At 44.6% G+C, this 16,162-nt stretch overlaps 1 protein-coding gene across 1 annotated transcript in view; it reads left to right on the top strand.

Annotated features, from left to right (window-relative positions):
- Positions 1-465: 465 nt before the first annotated feature.
- nid1a (nidogen 1a) overlaps positions 466-16,162 on the top strand; it is an 87,934-nt gene continuing 72,237 nt past the window's right edge. The window contains exon 1 of the mRNA XM_055935314.1: positions 466-761. Coding sequence (XP_055791289.1) covers positions 555-761 — 207 coding nt within the window. The 5' untranslated portion in view covers positions 466-554. The remainder of the gene's footprint in view (positions 762-16,162) is intronic.

Here is a 16,162-nt window from a genome sequence, read left to right as displayed (position 1 = left end):
TTAGGTCTCTCTTTATGTAGTGTTGTGGTGTCTCTCTTCTCGTGATGTGTGTTTTGTCTTATATTTTTAATCCCCGGTCCCGGTCCCGGTCCCCGCAGGAGGCCTTTTGGTAGGCCGTCATTGTAAATAACAATTTGTTCTTAACTGACATGCTTAGTTAAATAAAGGGTAAATAAATCAAATAAAAAAATGTATTGTCAGTCACTGACAGCCACTTAATTAGTTATTCTCACTCAGATATAATATTGACATGGTGTAGTTCATTATAAAATGTGTAGAATTGCATGAAATTAACTTTAAAATAAAATATAAAATATCTCTACAACCCCATGGCAAAATGTGTAGAATTTGCAGGGAATTAACTTTTTTTTCTCAACCGTCAAGAGGGGTGCCACTAAAATCTTGTTTAGGGCCCCAAAAAGGGGAGAGCCGGCCCTGTACACAACTCTATCTCTCTGTGCTTAATCTGCTGTGGGGCCAGTTCAGTGCAACAGTCTCTCTGCATCAGCGCTACCTTCGGACTGCTCCACTCCGCGGTCTGTGAAGCACTAATCATGGGACGGCAGGGGCAAGGATGGCTGTTCTACGCGACCCTTCTTCTGGGTTCGGCCGTGTCTGTGTATGGTCTGACCCGGGCAGAGTTCTTCCCGTTCGGCCAAACCACTGGAGACCACGTTCTGGAACAGGGGAATGACCGGTCGCAACAACTAGCGCTGGATAAACCCGTTTTATTCTTCGATGGAAAGTTCGATACAATCTACGTAAGTTCACCTTTATCTTACTGTAATGTGTATGATTGAGTAGCCACCTAAACAGACTACAGAAAAAAGTTGCATGGAGAGAATTCGGTTATAAAATGTGCGAATTTATTAGTGTGTTGAGTATGCGCCCACGGGAGGAATGATTTCCATGGCACAATTAACATGGGTTCAACATGCTGTCGGTTTGACCGATAGTATTAATTTTTTTACTTGTATGAATTACATACCATGTACTACGTGGATATTCATGAGGTATTCATACATATTTTTACGAGGCATATAGATAGAATTTTGGCAAGCAACACGTTGGCAAATCCTCATACAATATTCATTAGTAGAGAGCCTTCAGAAAGTACCCCTTGACTGATTCCACATTTTGTTTTACAGCCTGAATTCAAAATGGATTAAATATGATTTTTTTTTCGCTGACCTACACACAATACCCCATAACGACAAAATGAAAACATGTTTTTCGAAATTTTTTGCAAATGTATTGAAAATTAAATACAGAAATCTCTCAGTTACATAAGTAGTCACACCACTGAGTCAATAATTTGTAGAAGCACACATTTGGCAGTGATTACAGCTGTGAGTCTTTCTGGGTAAGGCTCTAAGAGCTGTGAGTCTTTCTGGGTAAGGCTCTAAGAGCTGTGAGTCTTTCTGGGTAAGGCTCTAAGAGCTGTGAGTCTTTCCGGGTAAGGCTCTAAGAGCTGTGAGTCTTTCCGGGTAAGGCTCTAAGAGCTGTGAGTCTTTCTGGGTAAGGCTCTTAGAGCTGTGAGTCTTTCTGGGTAAGGCTCTAAGAGCTGTGAGTCTTTCTGGGTAAGGTTCTAAGAGCTGTGAGTCTTTCTGGGTAAGGCTCTAAGAGCTGTGAGTCTTTCTGGGTAAGGCTCTTAGAGCTGTGACTCTTTCTGGGTAAGGTTCTAAGAGCTGTGAGTCTTTCTGGGTAAGGCTCTAAGAGCTGTGAGTCTTTCTGGGTAAGGCTCTAAGAGCTGTGAGTCTTTCTGGGTAAGGCTCTACGAGCTGTGAGTCTTTCTGGGTAAGGCTCTAAGAGCTGTGAGTCTTTCTGGGTAAGGCTCTAAGAGCTGTGAGTCTTTCTGGGTAAGGCTCTAAGAGCTGTGAGTCTTTCTGGGTAAGGCTCTAAGAGCTGTGAGTCTTTCTGGGTAAGTCTCTAAGAGCTGTGAGTCTTTCTGGGTAAGGCTCTAAGAGCTGTGAGTCTTTCTGGGTAAGGCTCTAAGAGCTGTGAGTCTTTCTGGGTAAGGCTCTAAGAGCTGTGAGTCTTTCTGGGTAAGGCTCTAAGAGCTGTGAGTCTTTCTGGGTAAGGCTCTAAGAGCTGTGAGTCTTTCTGGGTAAGGCTCTAAGAGCTGTGAGTCTTTCTGGGTAAGGATCTAAGAGCTGTGAGTCTTTCTGGGTAAGGCTCTAAGAGCTGTGAGTCTTTCTGGGTAAGGCTCTAAGAGCTGTGAGTCTTTCTGGGTAAGGCTCTAAGAGCTGTGAGTCTTTCTGGGTAAGGCTCTAAGAGCTGTGAGTCTTTCTGGGTAAGGCTAATAGTATTCCACACCTGAATTGTGCAACATTTGCCCATTATTCTTTTCTAAATTCTTCAAGCTCTGTCAAATTGGTTGTTGATCATTGCTAGACAACCATTTTCAGCTCTTGCCATAGATTTTCAAGTAGATTTAAGTCAAAACTGTAACTCTGTCTCTCAGGAACATTCACTGTCTTCTTGGTAAGCAACTCCCGTGTAGATTTGGCTTTGTGTTTTAGGTTATTGTCCTGCTAAAAAGTGAATTCATCTCCCAGTGTCTGGTGGAAAGCAGACTGAACCAGGTTTTCCTCTAGAAATTTGCCTGTGCTTAACTCCATTCCTTTTATTTTTTAATCCTGAAAAACTCCCCAGTCCTTAATGATTACAAGCATACCCATAACATGATGCAGCCACCACTATGTTTGAAAATATGGAGAGTGATACTCAGTAATGTGTTGTATTGGATTTGCTGCAAACATAACACTTTATATTCAGGACAAAAAGTGAATTGCTTTGCCACATTTGTTGCAGGTTTACTTTAGTGCCTTGTTGCAAACAGGATGCACGTTTTGGAGAAAAAATTATCCATCCTCAGGTTTCTCCTATCACATTAAACTCTAACGTTGGCCTCATGGTGAAAATCCCTGAGCGGTTTCCTTCCTCTCCGGCAACTGAGTTAGGAAGGAAGCCTGTAACTTTGTAGTGACTGGGTGTATTGATACACCATCCAAAGTGTAATGAATAACTTCACCATGCTCAAAGGGATATTCAATGTCAATGTTTTTTTTATATATTTTTTACACATCTACCAATAGGTGCTCTTCTTTGCGAGGAATTGGAAAACCTCCCTGGTCTTTGTGGTTGAATCTGTGTTTGAAATTCGCTGCTCGACTGAGGGACCTTATTAGCTTGTCATAATAGTCCCATGTGGCTAAGTTGATCCAGTATGGAAATGCACACTCTGGATAAGAGCGTCCGCTAAATGACTTAAATGTAAAAATAAATAAATAAAGGGATTGAATACTTATTGAATAATTTATTAATCATTTATTTAAGACATTTCAGCTTTTCATTTTTAATTCATTTGTAAAAATATATATATATATATTACCCTTTGATGGAAATGTAATCCATTTTATATTCCGTCTGTAATGTGGAATAAGTCAGGAGTGTCAATGCTTTCTGAAGGAGCTGTGCATGAGGAGTTGATTTTATATTCCGTCTGTAATGTGGAATAAGTCAGGAGTGTCAATGCTTTCTGAAGGAGCTGTACATGAGGAGTTGATTTCATATTCCGTCTGTAATGTGGAATAAGTCAGGAGTGTCAATGCTTTCTGAAGGCGCTGTACATGAGGAGTTGATGCAGGTCGATGGGTTTAGGTCCTTTACATAGTCAATGCTTTCTGAAGGTGGATTGTGGAATGTGTGTGTGTGTGTGTGTGTGTGTGTGTGTGTGTGTGTGTGTGTGTGTGTGTGTGTGTGTGTGTGTGTGTGTGTGTGTGTGTGTGTGTGTGTGTGTGTGTGTGTACGTGTGTACGTGTGTACGTGTGTACGTGTGTACGTGTGTACGTGTGTGTGTGTGTGTGTGTGTGTGTGTGTGTGATCCCAAAACATTCCAGGTTCCTCAGGGGCTGTTATTGACCTCGAGCCAAAGTCCAGCAAGAATTTTGTTGTGAAATATCTGCCTGCAACCCCCCTCCACACACACACACACACACCACACACACACACATTCACACACACACACACACACTTTCTCAGCCATGAGACACCCCCTCAGTGGAAACACAGAGTGTATCCAGCTAGCGTATCTGAAGTCATTCTGGGTCAAAACACTGCTCTAATTTTAACACCGTGTGCCCAGTGTGTGTGTGTGTGTTTGTGCAGGGCCGGCCTTAAACATAAGCAACAGAAGCGGTGTCGAGGGGTCCTCGGCCTCTAGGGGTCCTCGGTCACTGGGGGTCCTCGGCCTCTAGGGGTCCTCGGTCTCTAGGGGTCCTCGGCCTCTAGGGGTCCTCGGTCTCTAGGGGTCCTCGGTCACTGGGGGTCCTCGGCCTCTAGGGGTCCTCGGTCTCTAGGGGTCCTCGGCCTCTAGGGGTCCTCGGTCTCTAGGGGTCCTCGGCCTCTAGGGGTCCTCGGTCTCTAGGGGTCCTCGGTCACTGGGGGTCTTCGGGCCGCTAGGGGTCTTCGGTCCCTTGAGGTCCTCGGTCTCTAGGGTTCCTCAGTCCCTTGGGGTCCTCGGTGTCTAGGGTTCCTCAGTCCCTTGGGTTCCTCGTTCTCTAGGGTTCCTCGGTCCCTTGGGGTCCTCGGTCTCTAGGGTTCCTTGGTCGAGTAGCAGCAGCGTCAAAAAAATGGGGGTGGGGGACAATGCAAATAGTCTGTGTAGCCATTAGCTGTTCAGCAGTCGTATGGCAGTCATATTGAGGGTAGAAGCTGTTAAAGAAGCCTTTTAGACCTAGACTCGGTGCTCGGGTACCGATTTCTGTGCTGTAGCAGAGAGAACAGAACAGCTTATCCCCAGTGATGTACTGGGCCGTACGCACTACCCTCTGTAGTGCCTAGCGGTCAGAGGCCGAGCAATTGCCGTACCAGGCAGTGATGCAACCAGTCAGGATGCTCTCGATGTTACAGCTGTAGAACTTTTTGAGGATCTGAGGAACTATGCCAAATTTAGTTCAGACTCAGTTTAGACTCATTAAAACTCGTTTTTCAACCACTCCACAAATTTCTTGTTAACAAACTATAGTTTTGGCAAGTTGGTGAGGACATCTACTTTGTGCATGACACAAGTATTTTTTCCAACAATTGTTTACAGACAGATTACACTAAGTTGACTGTGCCTTTAAACAGCTTGGAAAATTCCAGAAAATTATGTAATGGCGTTAGAAGCTTCTGATAGGCTAATTGAGTCAATTGGAGGTGTACCTGTACAAACAATAGTACGCAAGAATAAACACCATGGGACCACGCAGCCGTCATACCGCCATAGTGAAAAAAGTCCTATATCAACATAACCTGAAAGGCCGCTCAGCAAGGAAGAAGCCACAGCTCCAAAACTGCCATAAAAAAGCCAGACTACGGTTTGCAACTGCACATGAGGACAAAGATCGTACTTTTGGAGAAATGTCCTCTGGTCTGATGAAACAAAAATATAAATGTTTGGCCATAATGACGATCGTTTGGAGGAAAAAGGGGGAGGCTTGCAAGCCGAAGAACACCATCCCAACCGTGAAGCACGGGGGTGGCAGCATCATGTTGTGGGGTTGCTTTGCTGCAGGAGGGACTGGTGCATTTCACAAAATAGATGGCATCATGAGGCAGGAAAATTATGTGGATATATTGAAGCAACATCTCAAGACATCAGTCAGGAAGTTAAAGCTTGGTCGCAAATGGGTCTTCCAAATGGACAACGACCCCAAGCATACGTCCAAAGTTGTGGCAAAAAGGCTTCAGGACAACAAAGTCAAGGTATTGGAGTGGCCATCACAAAGCCCTGACCTCAATCCTATAGAAAATGTGTGGGCAGAACTGAAAAAGTGTGTGCGAGCAAGGAGGCCTACAAACCTGACTCAGTTACACCAGCTCTGTCAGGAGGAACGGGCCAAAATTCACCCAACTTATTGTGGGAAGCTTGTGGAAGGCTACCCGAAACGTTTGACCCAAGTTAAACAATTTTAAAGGCAATTCTGCCAAATACTAATTGAGTGTATGTAAACTTCTGACCCACTGGGAATGTGATGAAAGAAAGAAATCATTCTCTCTACTATTATTCTGACATTTCACATTCTTAAAATAAAGTGGTGATCCTAACTGACCTAAAACAGGGAACTTTTACCAGGATTAAATGTTAGGAATTGTGGAAAAACTGAGTTTAAATGTATTTGGTAAAGGTGTATGTAAACTTCCGACTCCAACGGTAGATTCCTTGCTTGTTCTCCACCTGGTCTCATGTCCTTTCGCTCCGTTGTTGTTGACCATTCTACTGTTAAACAGTCACAGTAAGGTACTTATTGTTACACAGAAATGATTCGATATCGGGATAAAACGGCTCCGTTGGACCTTTTAAAACTGCAATATCGTCTCTGCGCCCAATGGCAAAATATGGAGAATTGCATAAAATTGACTTTAAAACTTCAATATTTTCTCTCCGTTGTCAAGATGGGGGCAACAAAAACATTTAGCCTGCAAGGTGTGTGGGCCCCCCAACCAAATCTGCCTTAGGGACCCCAAAAGGCTAGGGCCGGCCCTGTGTGTCATAACTGTGTCCCACCCCCACATTGGCCTTGCAGCAGTATTATACTGGTTGTGTCTCTCCGGTTCACTCTGGTCAAAGCTCCTCTTATTAGGACATAATAACCTCAGATCCCCCAACCCTGGTGTGGACTCTGATAGCCCGTCCACATCAGAACCGTGGTCCAAACAGCCCGTCCACATCAGAACCGTGGTCCACACAGCCCGTCCACATCAGAACCGTGGTCCACACAGTCCGTGCACATCAGAACCGTGGTCCACACAGCCCGTCCACATCAGAACCGTGGTCCACACAGCCCGTCCACATCAGAACCGTGGTCCACATAGCCCGTCCACATCAGAATCGTGGTCCACACAGGCCGTCCACATCAGAACCGTGGTCCACACAGCCCGTCCACATCAGAACCCTGGTCCACACAGCCCGTCCACATCAGAACCGTGGTCCACACAGCCCGTCCACATCAGAACCGTGGTCCACACAGCCCGTCCACAAAAGAACCCTGGTCCACACAGCCCGTCCACATCAGAACCGTGGTCCACACAGCCCGTCCACATCAGAACCGTGGTCCACACAGCCCGTCCACATCAGAACCGTGGTCCACACAGCCCGTGCACATCAGAACCGTGGTCCACACAGCCCGTCCACATCAGAACCGTGGTCCACACAGAACGTCCACATCAGAACCGTGGTCCACACAGCCCGTCCACATCAGAACCGTGGTCCACACAGGCCGTCCACATCAGAACCGTGGTCCACACAGCCCGTGCACATCAGAACCGTGGTCCACACAGCCCGTCCACATCAGAACCGTGGTCCACATAGCCCGTCCACATCAGAACCGTGGTCCACACAGCCCGTCCACATCAGAACCGTGGTCCACACAGCCCGTCCACATCAGAACCCTGGTCCACACAGCCCGTCCACATCAGAACCGTGGTCCACACAGCCCGTCCACATCAGAACCGTGGTCCACACAGCCCGTCCACATCAGAACCGTGGTCCACACAGCCCGTCCACATCAGAACCGTGGTCCACACAGCCCGTCCACATCAGAATTGTGGTCCACACAGCCCGTCCACATCAGAATTGTGGTCCACACAGCCCGTCCACATCAGAACCGTGGTCCACACAGCCCGTCCACATCAGAATTGTGGTCCACACAGCCCGTCCACATCAGAACCGTGGTCCACACAGCCCGTCCACATCAGAACCCTGGTCCACACAGGCCGTCCACATCAGAACCGTGGTCCACACAGCCCGTCCACATCAGAACCGTGGTCCACACAGCCCGTCCACATCAGAACCGTGGTCCACACAGCCCGTCCACATCAGAACCGTGGTCCACACAGCCCGTCCACATCAGAACCGTGGTCCACACAGCCCGTCCACATCAGAACCGTGGTCCACACAGCCCGTCCACATCAGAACCGTGGTCCACACAGCCCGTCCACATCAGAACCGTGGTCCACAGCCTGTCCACATCAGAACCATGGTCCACATAATACAACACAACTAGAGCAGACAATCATGTTATGAAGAGCAGATCCCTGCAGAACCCTGGGAGAATAAAGAGATGTAGAACAGAACCCTGGGAGAATAAAGAGATGTAGAACAGAACCCTGGGAGAATAAAGAGCTGTAGAACAGAACCCTGGGAGAATAAAGAGATGTAGAACAGAACCCTGGGAGAATAAAGAGATGTAGAACAGAACCCTGGGAGAATAAAGAGCAGAACCCTGGGAGAATAAAGAGATGTAGAACAGAACCCTGGGAGAATAAAGAGCAGAACCCTGGGAGAATAAAGAGCTGTAGAACAGAACCCTGGGAGAATAAAGAGATGTAGAACAGAACCCTGGGAGAATAAAGAGCTGTAGAACAGAACCCTGGGATAATAAAGAGATGTAGAACAGAACCCTGGGAGAATAAAGAGATGTAGAACAGAACCCTGGGAGAATAAAGAGATGTAGAACAGAACCCTGGGAGAATAGAGAGCTGTAGAACAGAACCCTGGGAGAATAAAGAGATGTAGAACAGAACCCTGGGAGAATAAAGAGATGTAGAACAGAACCCTGGGAGAATAAAGAGATGTAGAACAGAACCCTGGGAGAATAAAGAGCTGTAGAACAGAACCCTGGGAGAATAAAGGGATGTTGAACAGAACCCTGGGAGAATAAAGAGATGTAGAACAGAACTCTGGGAGAATAAAGAGATGGAGAACAGAACCCTGGGAGAATAAAGAGCTGTAGAACAGAACCCTGGGAGAATAAAGAGCTGTAGAACAGAACCCTGGGAGAATAAAGAGATGTAGAACAGAACCCTGGGAGAATAAAGAGCTGTAGAACAGAACCGTGGGAGAATAAAGAGATGTAGAGCAGAACCCTGGGAGAATAAAGAGATGTAGAACAGAACCCTGGGAGAATAAAGAGATGTAGAACAGAACCCTGGGAGAATAAAGAGCTGTAGAACAGAACCCTGGGAGAAATAAGAGATGTAGACAGAACCCTGGGAGAATAAAAAGCTCTAGAACAGAACCCTGGGAGAATAAAGAGATGTAGAACAGAACCCTGGGAGAATAAAGAGCTGTAGAACAGAACCCTGGGAGAATAAAGAGCTATAGAACAGAACCCTGGGAGAATACAGAGCTGTAGAACAGAACCTTGGTAGAATAATGAGATGTAGAACAGAACCCTGGGAGAATAAAGAGATGTAGAACAGAACCCTGGGAGAATAAAGAGATGTAGAACAGAACCCTGGGAGAATAAGAGCTGTAGAACAGAACCCTGGGAGAATAAAAAGATGTAGAACAGAACCCTGGGAGAATAAAGAGCTGTAGAACAGAACCCTGGGAGAATAAAGAGATGTAGAATAGAACCCTGGGAGAATAAAGAGATGTAGAACAGAACCCTGGGAGAATAAAGAGATGTAGAACAGAACCCTGGGAGAATAAAGAGATGTAGAACAGAACCCTGGGAGAATAAAGAGATGTAGTACAGAACCCTGGGAGAATAAAGAGATGTAGAGCAGAACCCTGGGAGATTAAAGAGCAGAACCCTGGGAGAATAAAGAGATGTAGAACAGAACCCAGGGAGAATAAAGAGATGTAGAACAGAACCCTGGGAGAATAAAGAACTGTAGAACAGAACCCTGGGATAATAAAGAGATGTAGAACAGAACCCTGGGAGAATAAAGAGATGTAGAACAGAACCCTGGGAGAATAAAGAGCTGTAGAACAGAACCGTGGGAGAATAAGTAGATGTAGAGCAGAACCCTGGGAGAATAAAGAGATGTAGAACAGAACCCTGGGAGAATAAAGAGATGTAGAACAGAACCCTGGGAGAATAAAGAGCTGTAGAACAGAACCCTGGGAGAAATAAGAGATGTAGACAGAACCCTGGGAGAATAAAAAGCTCTAGAACAGAACCATGGGAGAATAAAGAGATGTAGAACAGAACCCTGGGAAAATAAAGAGCTGTAGAACAGAACCCTGGGAGAATAAAGAGCTATAGAACAGAACCCTGGGAGAATAAAGAGCTGTAGAACAGAACATTGGTAGAATAATGAGATGTAGAACAGAACCCTGGGAGAATAAAGAGATGTAGAACAGAACCCTGGGAGAATAAAGAGCTGTAGAACAGAACCCTGGGAGAATAAAGAGCTGTAGAACAGAACCCTGGGAGAATAAAAAGATGTAGAACAGAACCCTGGGAGAATAAAGAGCTGTAGAACAGAACCCTGGGAGAATAAAGAGATGTAGAACAGAACCCTGGGAAAATAAAGAGCTGTAGAACAGAACCCTGGGAAAATAAAGAGCTATAGAACAGAACCCTGGGAGAATAAAGAGCTGTAGAACAGAACCTTGGTAGAATAATGAGATGTAGAACAGAACCCTGGGAGAATAAAGAGATGTAGAACAGAACCCTGGGAGAATAAAGAGCTGTAGAACAGAACCCTGGGAGAATAAAGAGCTGTAGAACAGAACCCTGGGAGAATGAAAAGATGTAGAACAGAACCCTGGGAGAATAAAGAGCTGTAGAACAGAACCCTGGGAGAATAAAGAGATGTAGAACAGAACCCTGGGAGAATAAAGAGATGTAGAACAGAACCCTGGGAGAATAAAGATATGTAGAACAGAACCCTGGGAGAATAAAGAGATGTAGAACAGAACCCTGGGAGAATAAAGAGATGTAGAGCAGAACCCTGGGAGAATAAAGAGATGTAGAACAGAACCCTGGGAGAATAAAGAGCTGTAGAACAGAACGCTGGGAGAATGAAGAGATGTAGACAGAACCCTGGGAGAATAAAGAGATGTAGAACAGAACCTTGGTAGAATAATGAGATGTAGAACAGAACCCTGGGAGAATAAAGAGATGTAGAGCAGAACCCTGGGAGAATAAAGAGATGTAGAACAGAACCCTGGGAGAATAAAGAGCTGTAGAACAGAACCCTGGGAGAATAAAGAGATGTAGAACAGAACCTTGGGAGAATAAAGAGCAGAACCCTGGGAGAATAAAGAGATGTAGAACAGAACCCTGGGAGAATAAAGAGATGTAGAACAGAACCGTTGGAGAATAAAGAGATATAGAACAGAACCCTGGGAGAATAAAGAGATGTAGAACAGAACCCTGGGAGAATAGAGAGCTGTAGAACAGAACCCTGGGAGAATAAAGAGATGTAGAACAGAACCCTGGGAGAATAAAGAGATGTAGAACAGAACCCTGGGAGAATAAAGAGATGTAGAACAGAACCCTGGGAGAATAAAGAGCTGTAGAACAGAACCCTGGGAGAATAAAGGGATGTTGAACAGAACCCTGGGAGAATAAAGAGATGTAGAACAGAACTCTGGGAGAATAAAGAGATGGAGAACAGAACCCTGGGAGAATAAAGAGCTGTAGAACAGAACCCTGGGAGAATAAAGAGCTGTAGAACAGAACCCTGGGAGAATAAAGAGATGTAGAACCGAACCCTGGGAGAATAAAGAGCTGTAGAACAGAACCGTGGGAGAATAAAGAGATGTAGAGCAGAACCCTGGGAGAATAAAGAGATGTAGAACAGAACCCTGGGAGAATAAAGAGATGTAGAACAGAACCCTGGGAGAATAAAGAGCTGTAGAACAGAACCCTGGGAGAAATAAGAGATGTAGACAGAACCCTGGGAGTATAAAAAGCTCTAGAACAGAACCCTGGGAGAATAAAGAGCTGTAGAACAGAACCCTGGGAGAATAAAGAGCTATAGAACAGAACCCTGGGAGAATAAAGAGCTGTAGAACAGAACCTTGGTAGAATAATGAGATGTAGAACAGAACCCTGGGAGAATAAAGAGATGTAGAACAGAACCCTGGGAGAATAAAGAGATGTAGAACAGAACCCTGGGAGAATAAGAGCTGTAGAACAGAACCCTGGGAGAATAAAAAGATGTAGAACAGAACCCTGGGAGAATAAAGAGCTGTAGAACAGAATCCTGGGAGAATAAAGAGATGTAGAATAGAACCCTGGGAGAATAAAGAGATGTAGAACAGAACCCTGGGAGAATAAAGAGATGTAGAACAGAACCCTGGGAGAATAAAGAGATGTAGAACAGAACCCTGGGAGAATAAAGAGATGTAGTACAGAACCCTGGGAGAATAAAGAGATGTAGAGCAGAACCCTGGGAGATTAAAGAGCAGAACCCTGGGAGAATAAAGAGATGTAGAACAGAACCCAGGGAGAATAAAGAGATGTAGAACAGAACCCTGGGAGAATAAAGAACTGTAGAACAGAACCCTGGGATAATAAAGAGATGTAGAACAGAACCCTGGGAGAATAAAGAGATGTAGAACAGAACCCTGGGAGAATAAAGAGCTGTAGAACAGAACCGTGGGAGAATAAAGAGATGTAGAGCAGAACCCTGGGAGAATAAAGAGATGTAGAACAGAACCCTGGGAGAATAAAGAGATGTAGAACAGAACCCTGGGAGAATAAAGAGCTGTAGAACAGAACCCTGGGAGAAATAAGAGATGTAGACAGAACCCTGGGAGAATAAAAAGCTCTAGAACAGAACCATGGGAGAATAAAGAGATGTAGAACAGAACCCTGGGAAAATAAAGAGATGTAGAACAGAACCCTGGGAGAATAAAGAGCTATAGAACAGAACCCTGGGAGAATAAAGAGCTGTAGAACAGAACCTTGGTAGAATAATGAGATGTAGAACAGAACCCTGGGAGAATAAAGAGATGTAGAACAGAACCCTGGGAGAATAAAGAGCTGTAGAACAGAACCCTGGGAGAATAAAGAGCTGTAGAACAGAACCCTGGGAGAATAAAAAGATGTAGAACAGAACCCTGGGAGAATAAAGAGCTGTAGAACAGAACCCTGGGAGAATAAAGAGATGTAGAACAGAACCCTGGGAAAATAAAGAGCTGTAGAACAGAACCCTGGGAGAATAAAGAGCTATAGAACAGAACCCTGGGAGAATAAAGAGCTGTAGAACAGAACCTTGGTAGAATAATGAGATGTAGAACAGAACCCTGGGAGAATAAAGAGATGTAGAACAGAACCCTGGGAGAATAAAGAGCTGTAGAACAGAACCCTGGGAGAATAAAGAGCTGTAGAACAGAACCCTGGGAGAATAAAAAGATGTAGAACAGAACCCTGGGAGAATAAAGAGCTGTAGAACAGAACCCTGGGAGAATAAAGAGATGTAGAACAGAACCCTGGGAGAATAAAGAGATGTAGAACAGAACCCTGGGAGAATAAAGATATGTAGAACAGAACCCTGGGAGAATAAAGAGATGTAGAACAGAACCCTGGGAGAATAAAGAGATGTAGAGCAGAACCCTGGGAGAATAAAGAGATGTAGAACAGAACCCTGGGAGAATAAAGAGCTGTAGAACAGAACCCTGGGAGAATAAAGAGATGTAGACAGAACCCTGGGAGAATAAAGAGATGTAGAACAGAACCTTGGTAGAATAATGAGATGTAGAACAGAACCCTGGGAGAATAAAGAGATGTAGAGCAGAACCCTGGGAGAATAAAGAGATGTAGAACAGAACCCTGGGAGAATAAAGAGCTGTAGAACAGAACCCTGGGAGAATAAAGAGATGTAGAACAGAACCTTGGGAGAATAAATAGCAGAACCCTGGGAGAATAAAGAGATGTAGAACAGAACCCTGGGAGAATAAAGAGATGTAGAACAGAACCTTTGGAGAATAAAGAGATGTAGAACAGAACCCTGGGAGAATAAAGAGATGTAGAACAGAACCCTGGGAGAATAAAGAGATGTAGAACCGAACCCTGGGAGAATAAAGAGATGTAGAACAGAATCCTATGAGAATAAAGAGATGTAGAACAGAACCCTGGGAGAATAAATAGATGTAGAACAGAACCCTGGGAGAATAAAGAGCTGTAGAACAGAACCCTGGGAGAATCAAGAGATGTAGAACAGAACCATGGGAGAAATAAGAGATGTAGACAGAACCCTGGGAGAATAAAAAGCTCTAGAACAGAACCCTGGGAGAATTAAGAGATGTAGAACAGAACCCTGGGAAAATAAAGAGCTGTAGAACAGAACCCTGGGAGAATAAAGAGCTATAGAACAGAACCCTGGGAGAATAAAGAGCTGTAGAACAGAACCTTGGTAGAATAATGAGATGTAGAACAGAACCCTGGGAGAATAAAGAGATGTAGAACAGAACCCTGGGAGAATAAAGGGCTGTAGAACAGAACCCTGGGAGAATAAAGAGCTGTAGAACAGAACCCTGGGAGAATAAAAAGATGTAGAACAGAACCCTGGGAGAATAAAGAGCTGTAGAACAGAACCCTGGGAGAATAAAGAGATGTAGAATAGAACCCTAGGAGAATAAAGAGATTTAGAACAGAACCCTGGGAGAATAAAGAGATGTAGAACAGAACCCTGGGAGAATAAAGAGATGTAGAACAGAACCCTGGGAGAATAAAGAGATGTAGAACAGAACCCTGGGAGAATAAAGAGATGTAGTACAGAACCCTGGGAGAATAAAGAGATGTAGAGCAGAACCCTGGGAGATTAAAGAGCAGAACCCTGGGAGAATAAAGAGATGTAGAACAGAACCCTGGGAGAATAAAGAGATGTAGAACAGAACCCTGGGAGAATAAAGAACTGTAGAACAGAACCCTGGGATAATAAAGAGATGTAGAACAGAACCCTGGGAGAATAAAGAGATGTAGAACAGAACCCTGGGAGAATAAAGAGATGTAGAACAGAACCCTGGGAGAATAAAGAGCTGTAGAACAGAACCGTGGGAGAATAAAGAGATGTAGAGCAGAACCCTGGGAGAATAAAGAGATGTAGAACAGAACCCTGGGAGAATAAAGAGATGTAGAACAGAACCCTGGGAGAATAAAGAGCTGTAGAACAGAACCCTGGGAGAAATAAGAGATGTAGACAGAACCCTGGGAGAATAAAAAGCTCTAGAACAGAACCCTGGGAGAAGAAAGAGCTGTAGAACAGAACCTTGGTAGAATAATGAGATGTAGAACAGAACCCTGGGAGAATAAAGAGATGTAGAACAGAACCCTGGGAGAATAAAGAGCTGTAGAACAGAACCCTGGGAGAATAAAGAGCTGTAGAACAGAGCCCTGGGAGAATAAAAAGATGTAGAACAGAACCCTGGGAGAATAAAGAGCTGTAGAACAGAACCCTGGGAGAATAAAGAGATGTAGAACAGAACCCTGGGAAAATAAAGAGCTGTAGAACAGAACCCTGGGAGAATAAAGAGCTATAGAACAGAACCCTGGGAGAATAAAGAGCTGTAGAACAGAACCTTGGTAGAATAATGAGATGTAGAACATAACCCTGCGAGAATAAAGAGATGTAGAACAGAACCCTGGGAGAATAAAGAGCTGTAGAACAGAACCCTGGGAGAATAAAGAGCTGTAGAACAGAACCCTGGGAGAATAAAAAGATGTAGAACAGAACCCTGGGAGAATAAAGAGCTGTAGAACAGAACCCTGGGAGAATAAAAAGATGTAGAACAGAACCCTGGGAGAATAAAGAGCTGTAGAACAGAACCCTGGGAGAATAAAGAGATGTAGAACAGAACCCTGGGAGAATAAAGAGCTGTAGAACAGAACCCTGGGAGAATAAAGAGATGTAGACAGAACCCTGGGAGAATAAAGAGATGTAGAACAGAACCTTGGTAGAATAATGAGATGTAGAACAGAACCCTGGGAGAATAAAGAGATGTAGAACAGAACCCTGGGAGAATAAAAAGATGTAGAACAGAACCCTGGGAGAATAAAGAGCTGTAGAACAGAACCCTGGGAGAATAAAGAGATGTAGAACAGAACCTTGGTAGAATAATGAGATGTAGAACAGAACCCTGGGAGAATAAAGAGACGAAGAGCAGAACCCTGGGAGAATAAAGAGATGTAGAACAGAACCCTGGGAGAATAAAGAGCTGTAGAACAGAACCCTGGGAGAATAAAGAGCTGTAGAACAGAACCTTGGTAGAATAATGAGATGTAGAACAGAACCCTGGTAGAATAATGAGATGTAGAACAGAACCCTGGGAGAATAAAGAGCTGTAGAACAGAACCCTGGGAGAATAAAGAGCTGTAGAACAGAACCCTGGGAGAATAAAAAGATGTAGAACAGAACCCTGGGAGAATAAAGA

This window comes from Salvelinus fontinalis, chromosome 1 (genome assembly GCF_029448725.1).
Source record: "Salvelinus fontinalis isolate EN_2023a chromosome 1, ASM2944872v1, whole genome shotgun sequence".
Lineage (NCBI taxonomy): Eukaryota > Metazoa > Chordata > Actinopteri > Salmoniformes > Salmonidae > Salvelinus > Salvelinus fontinalis.
Note: the sequence above shows the minus strand (reverse complement) of the source record. Positions and strands in the feature narration are given on the sequence as shown.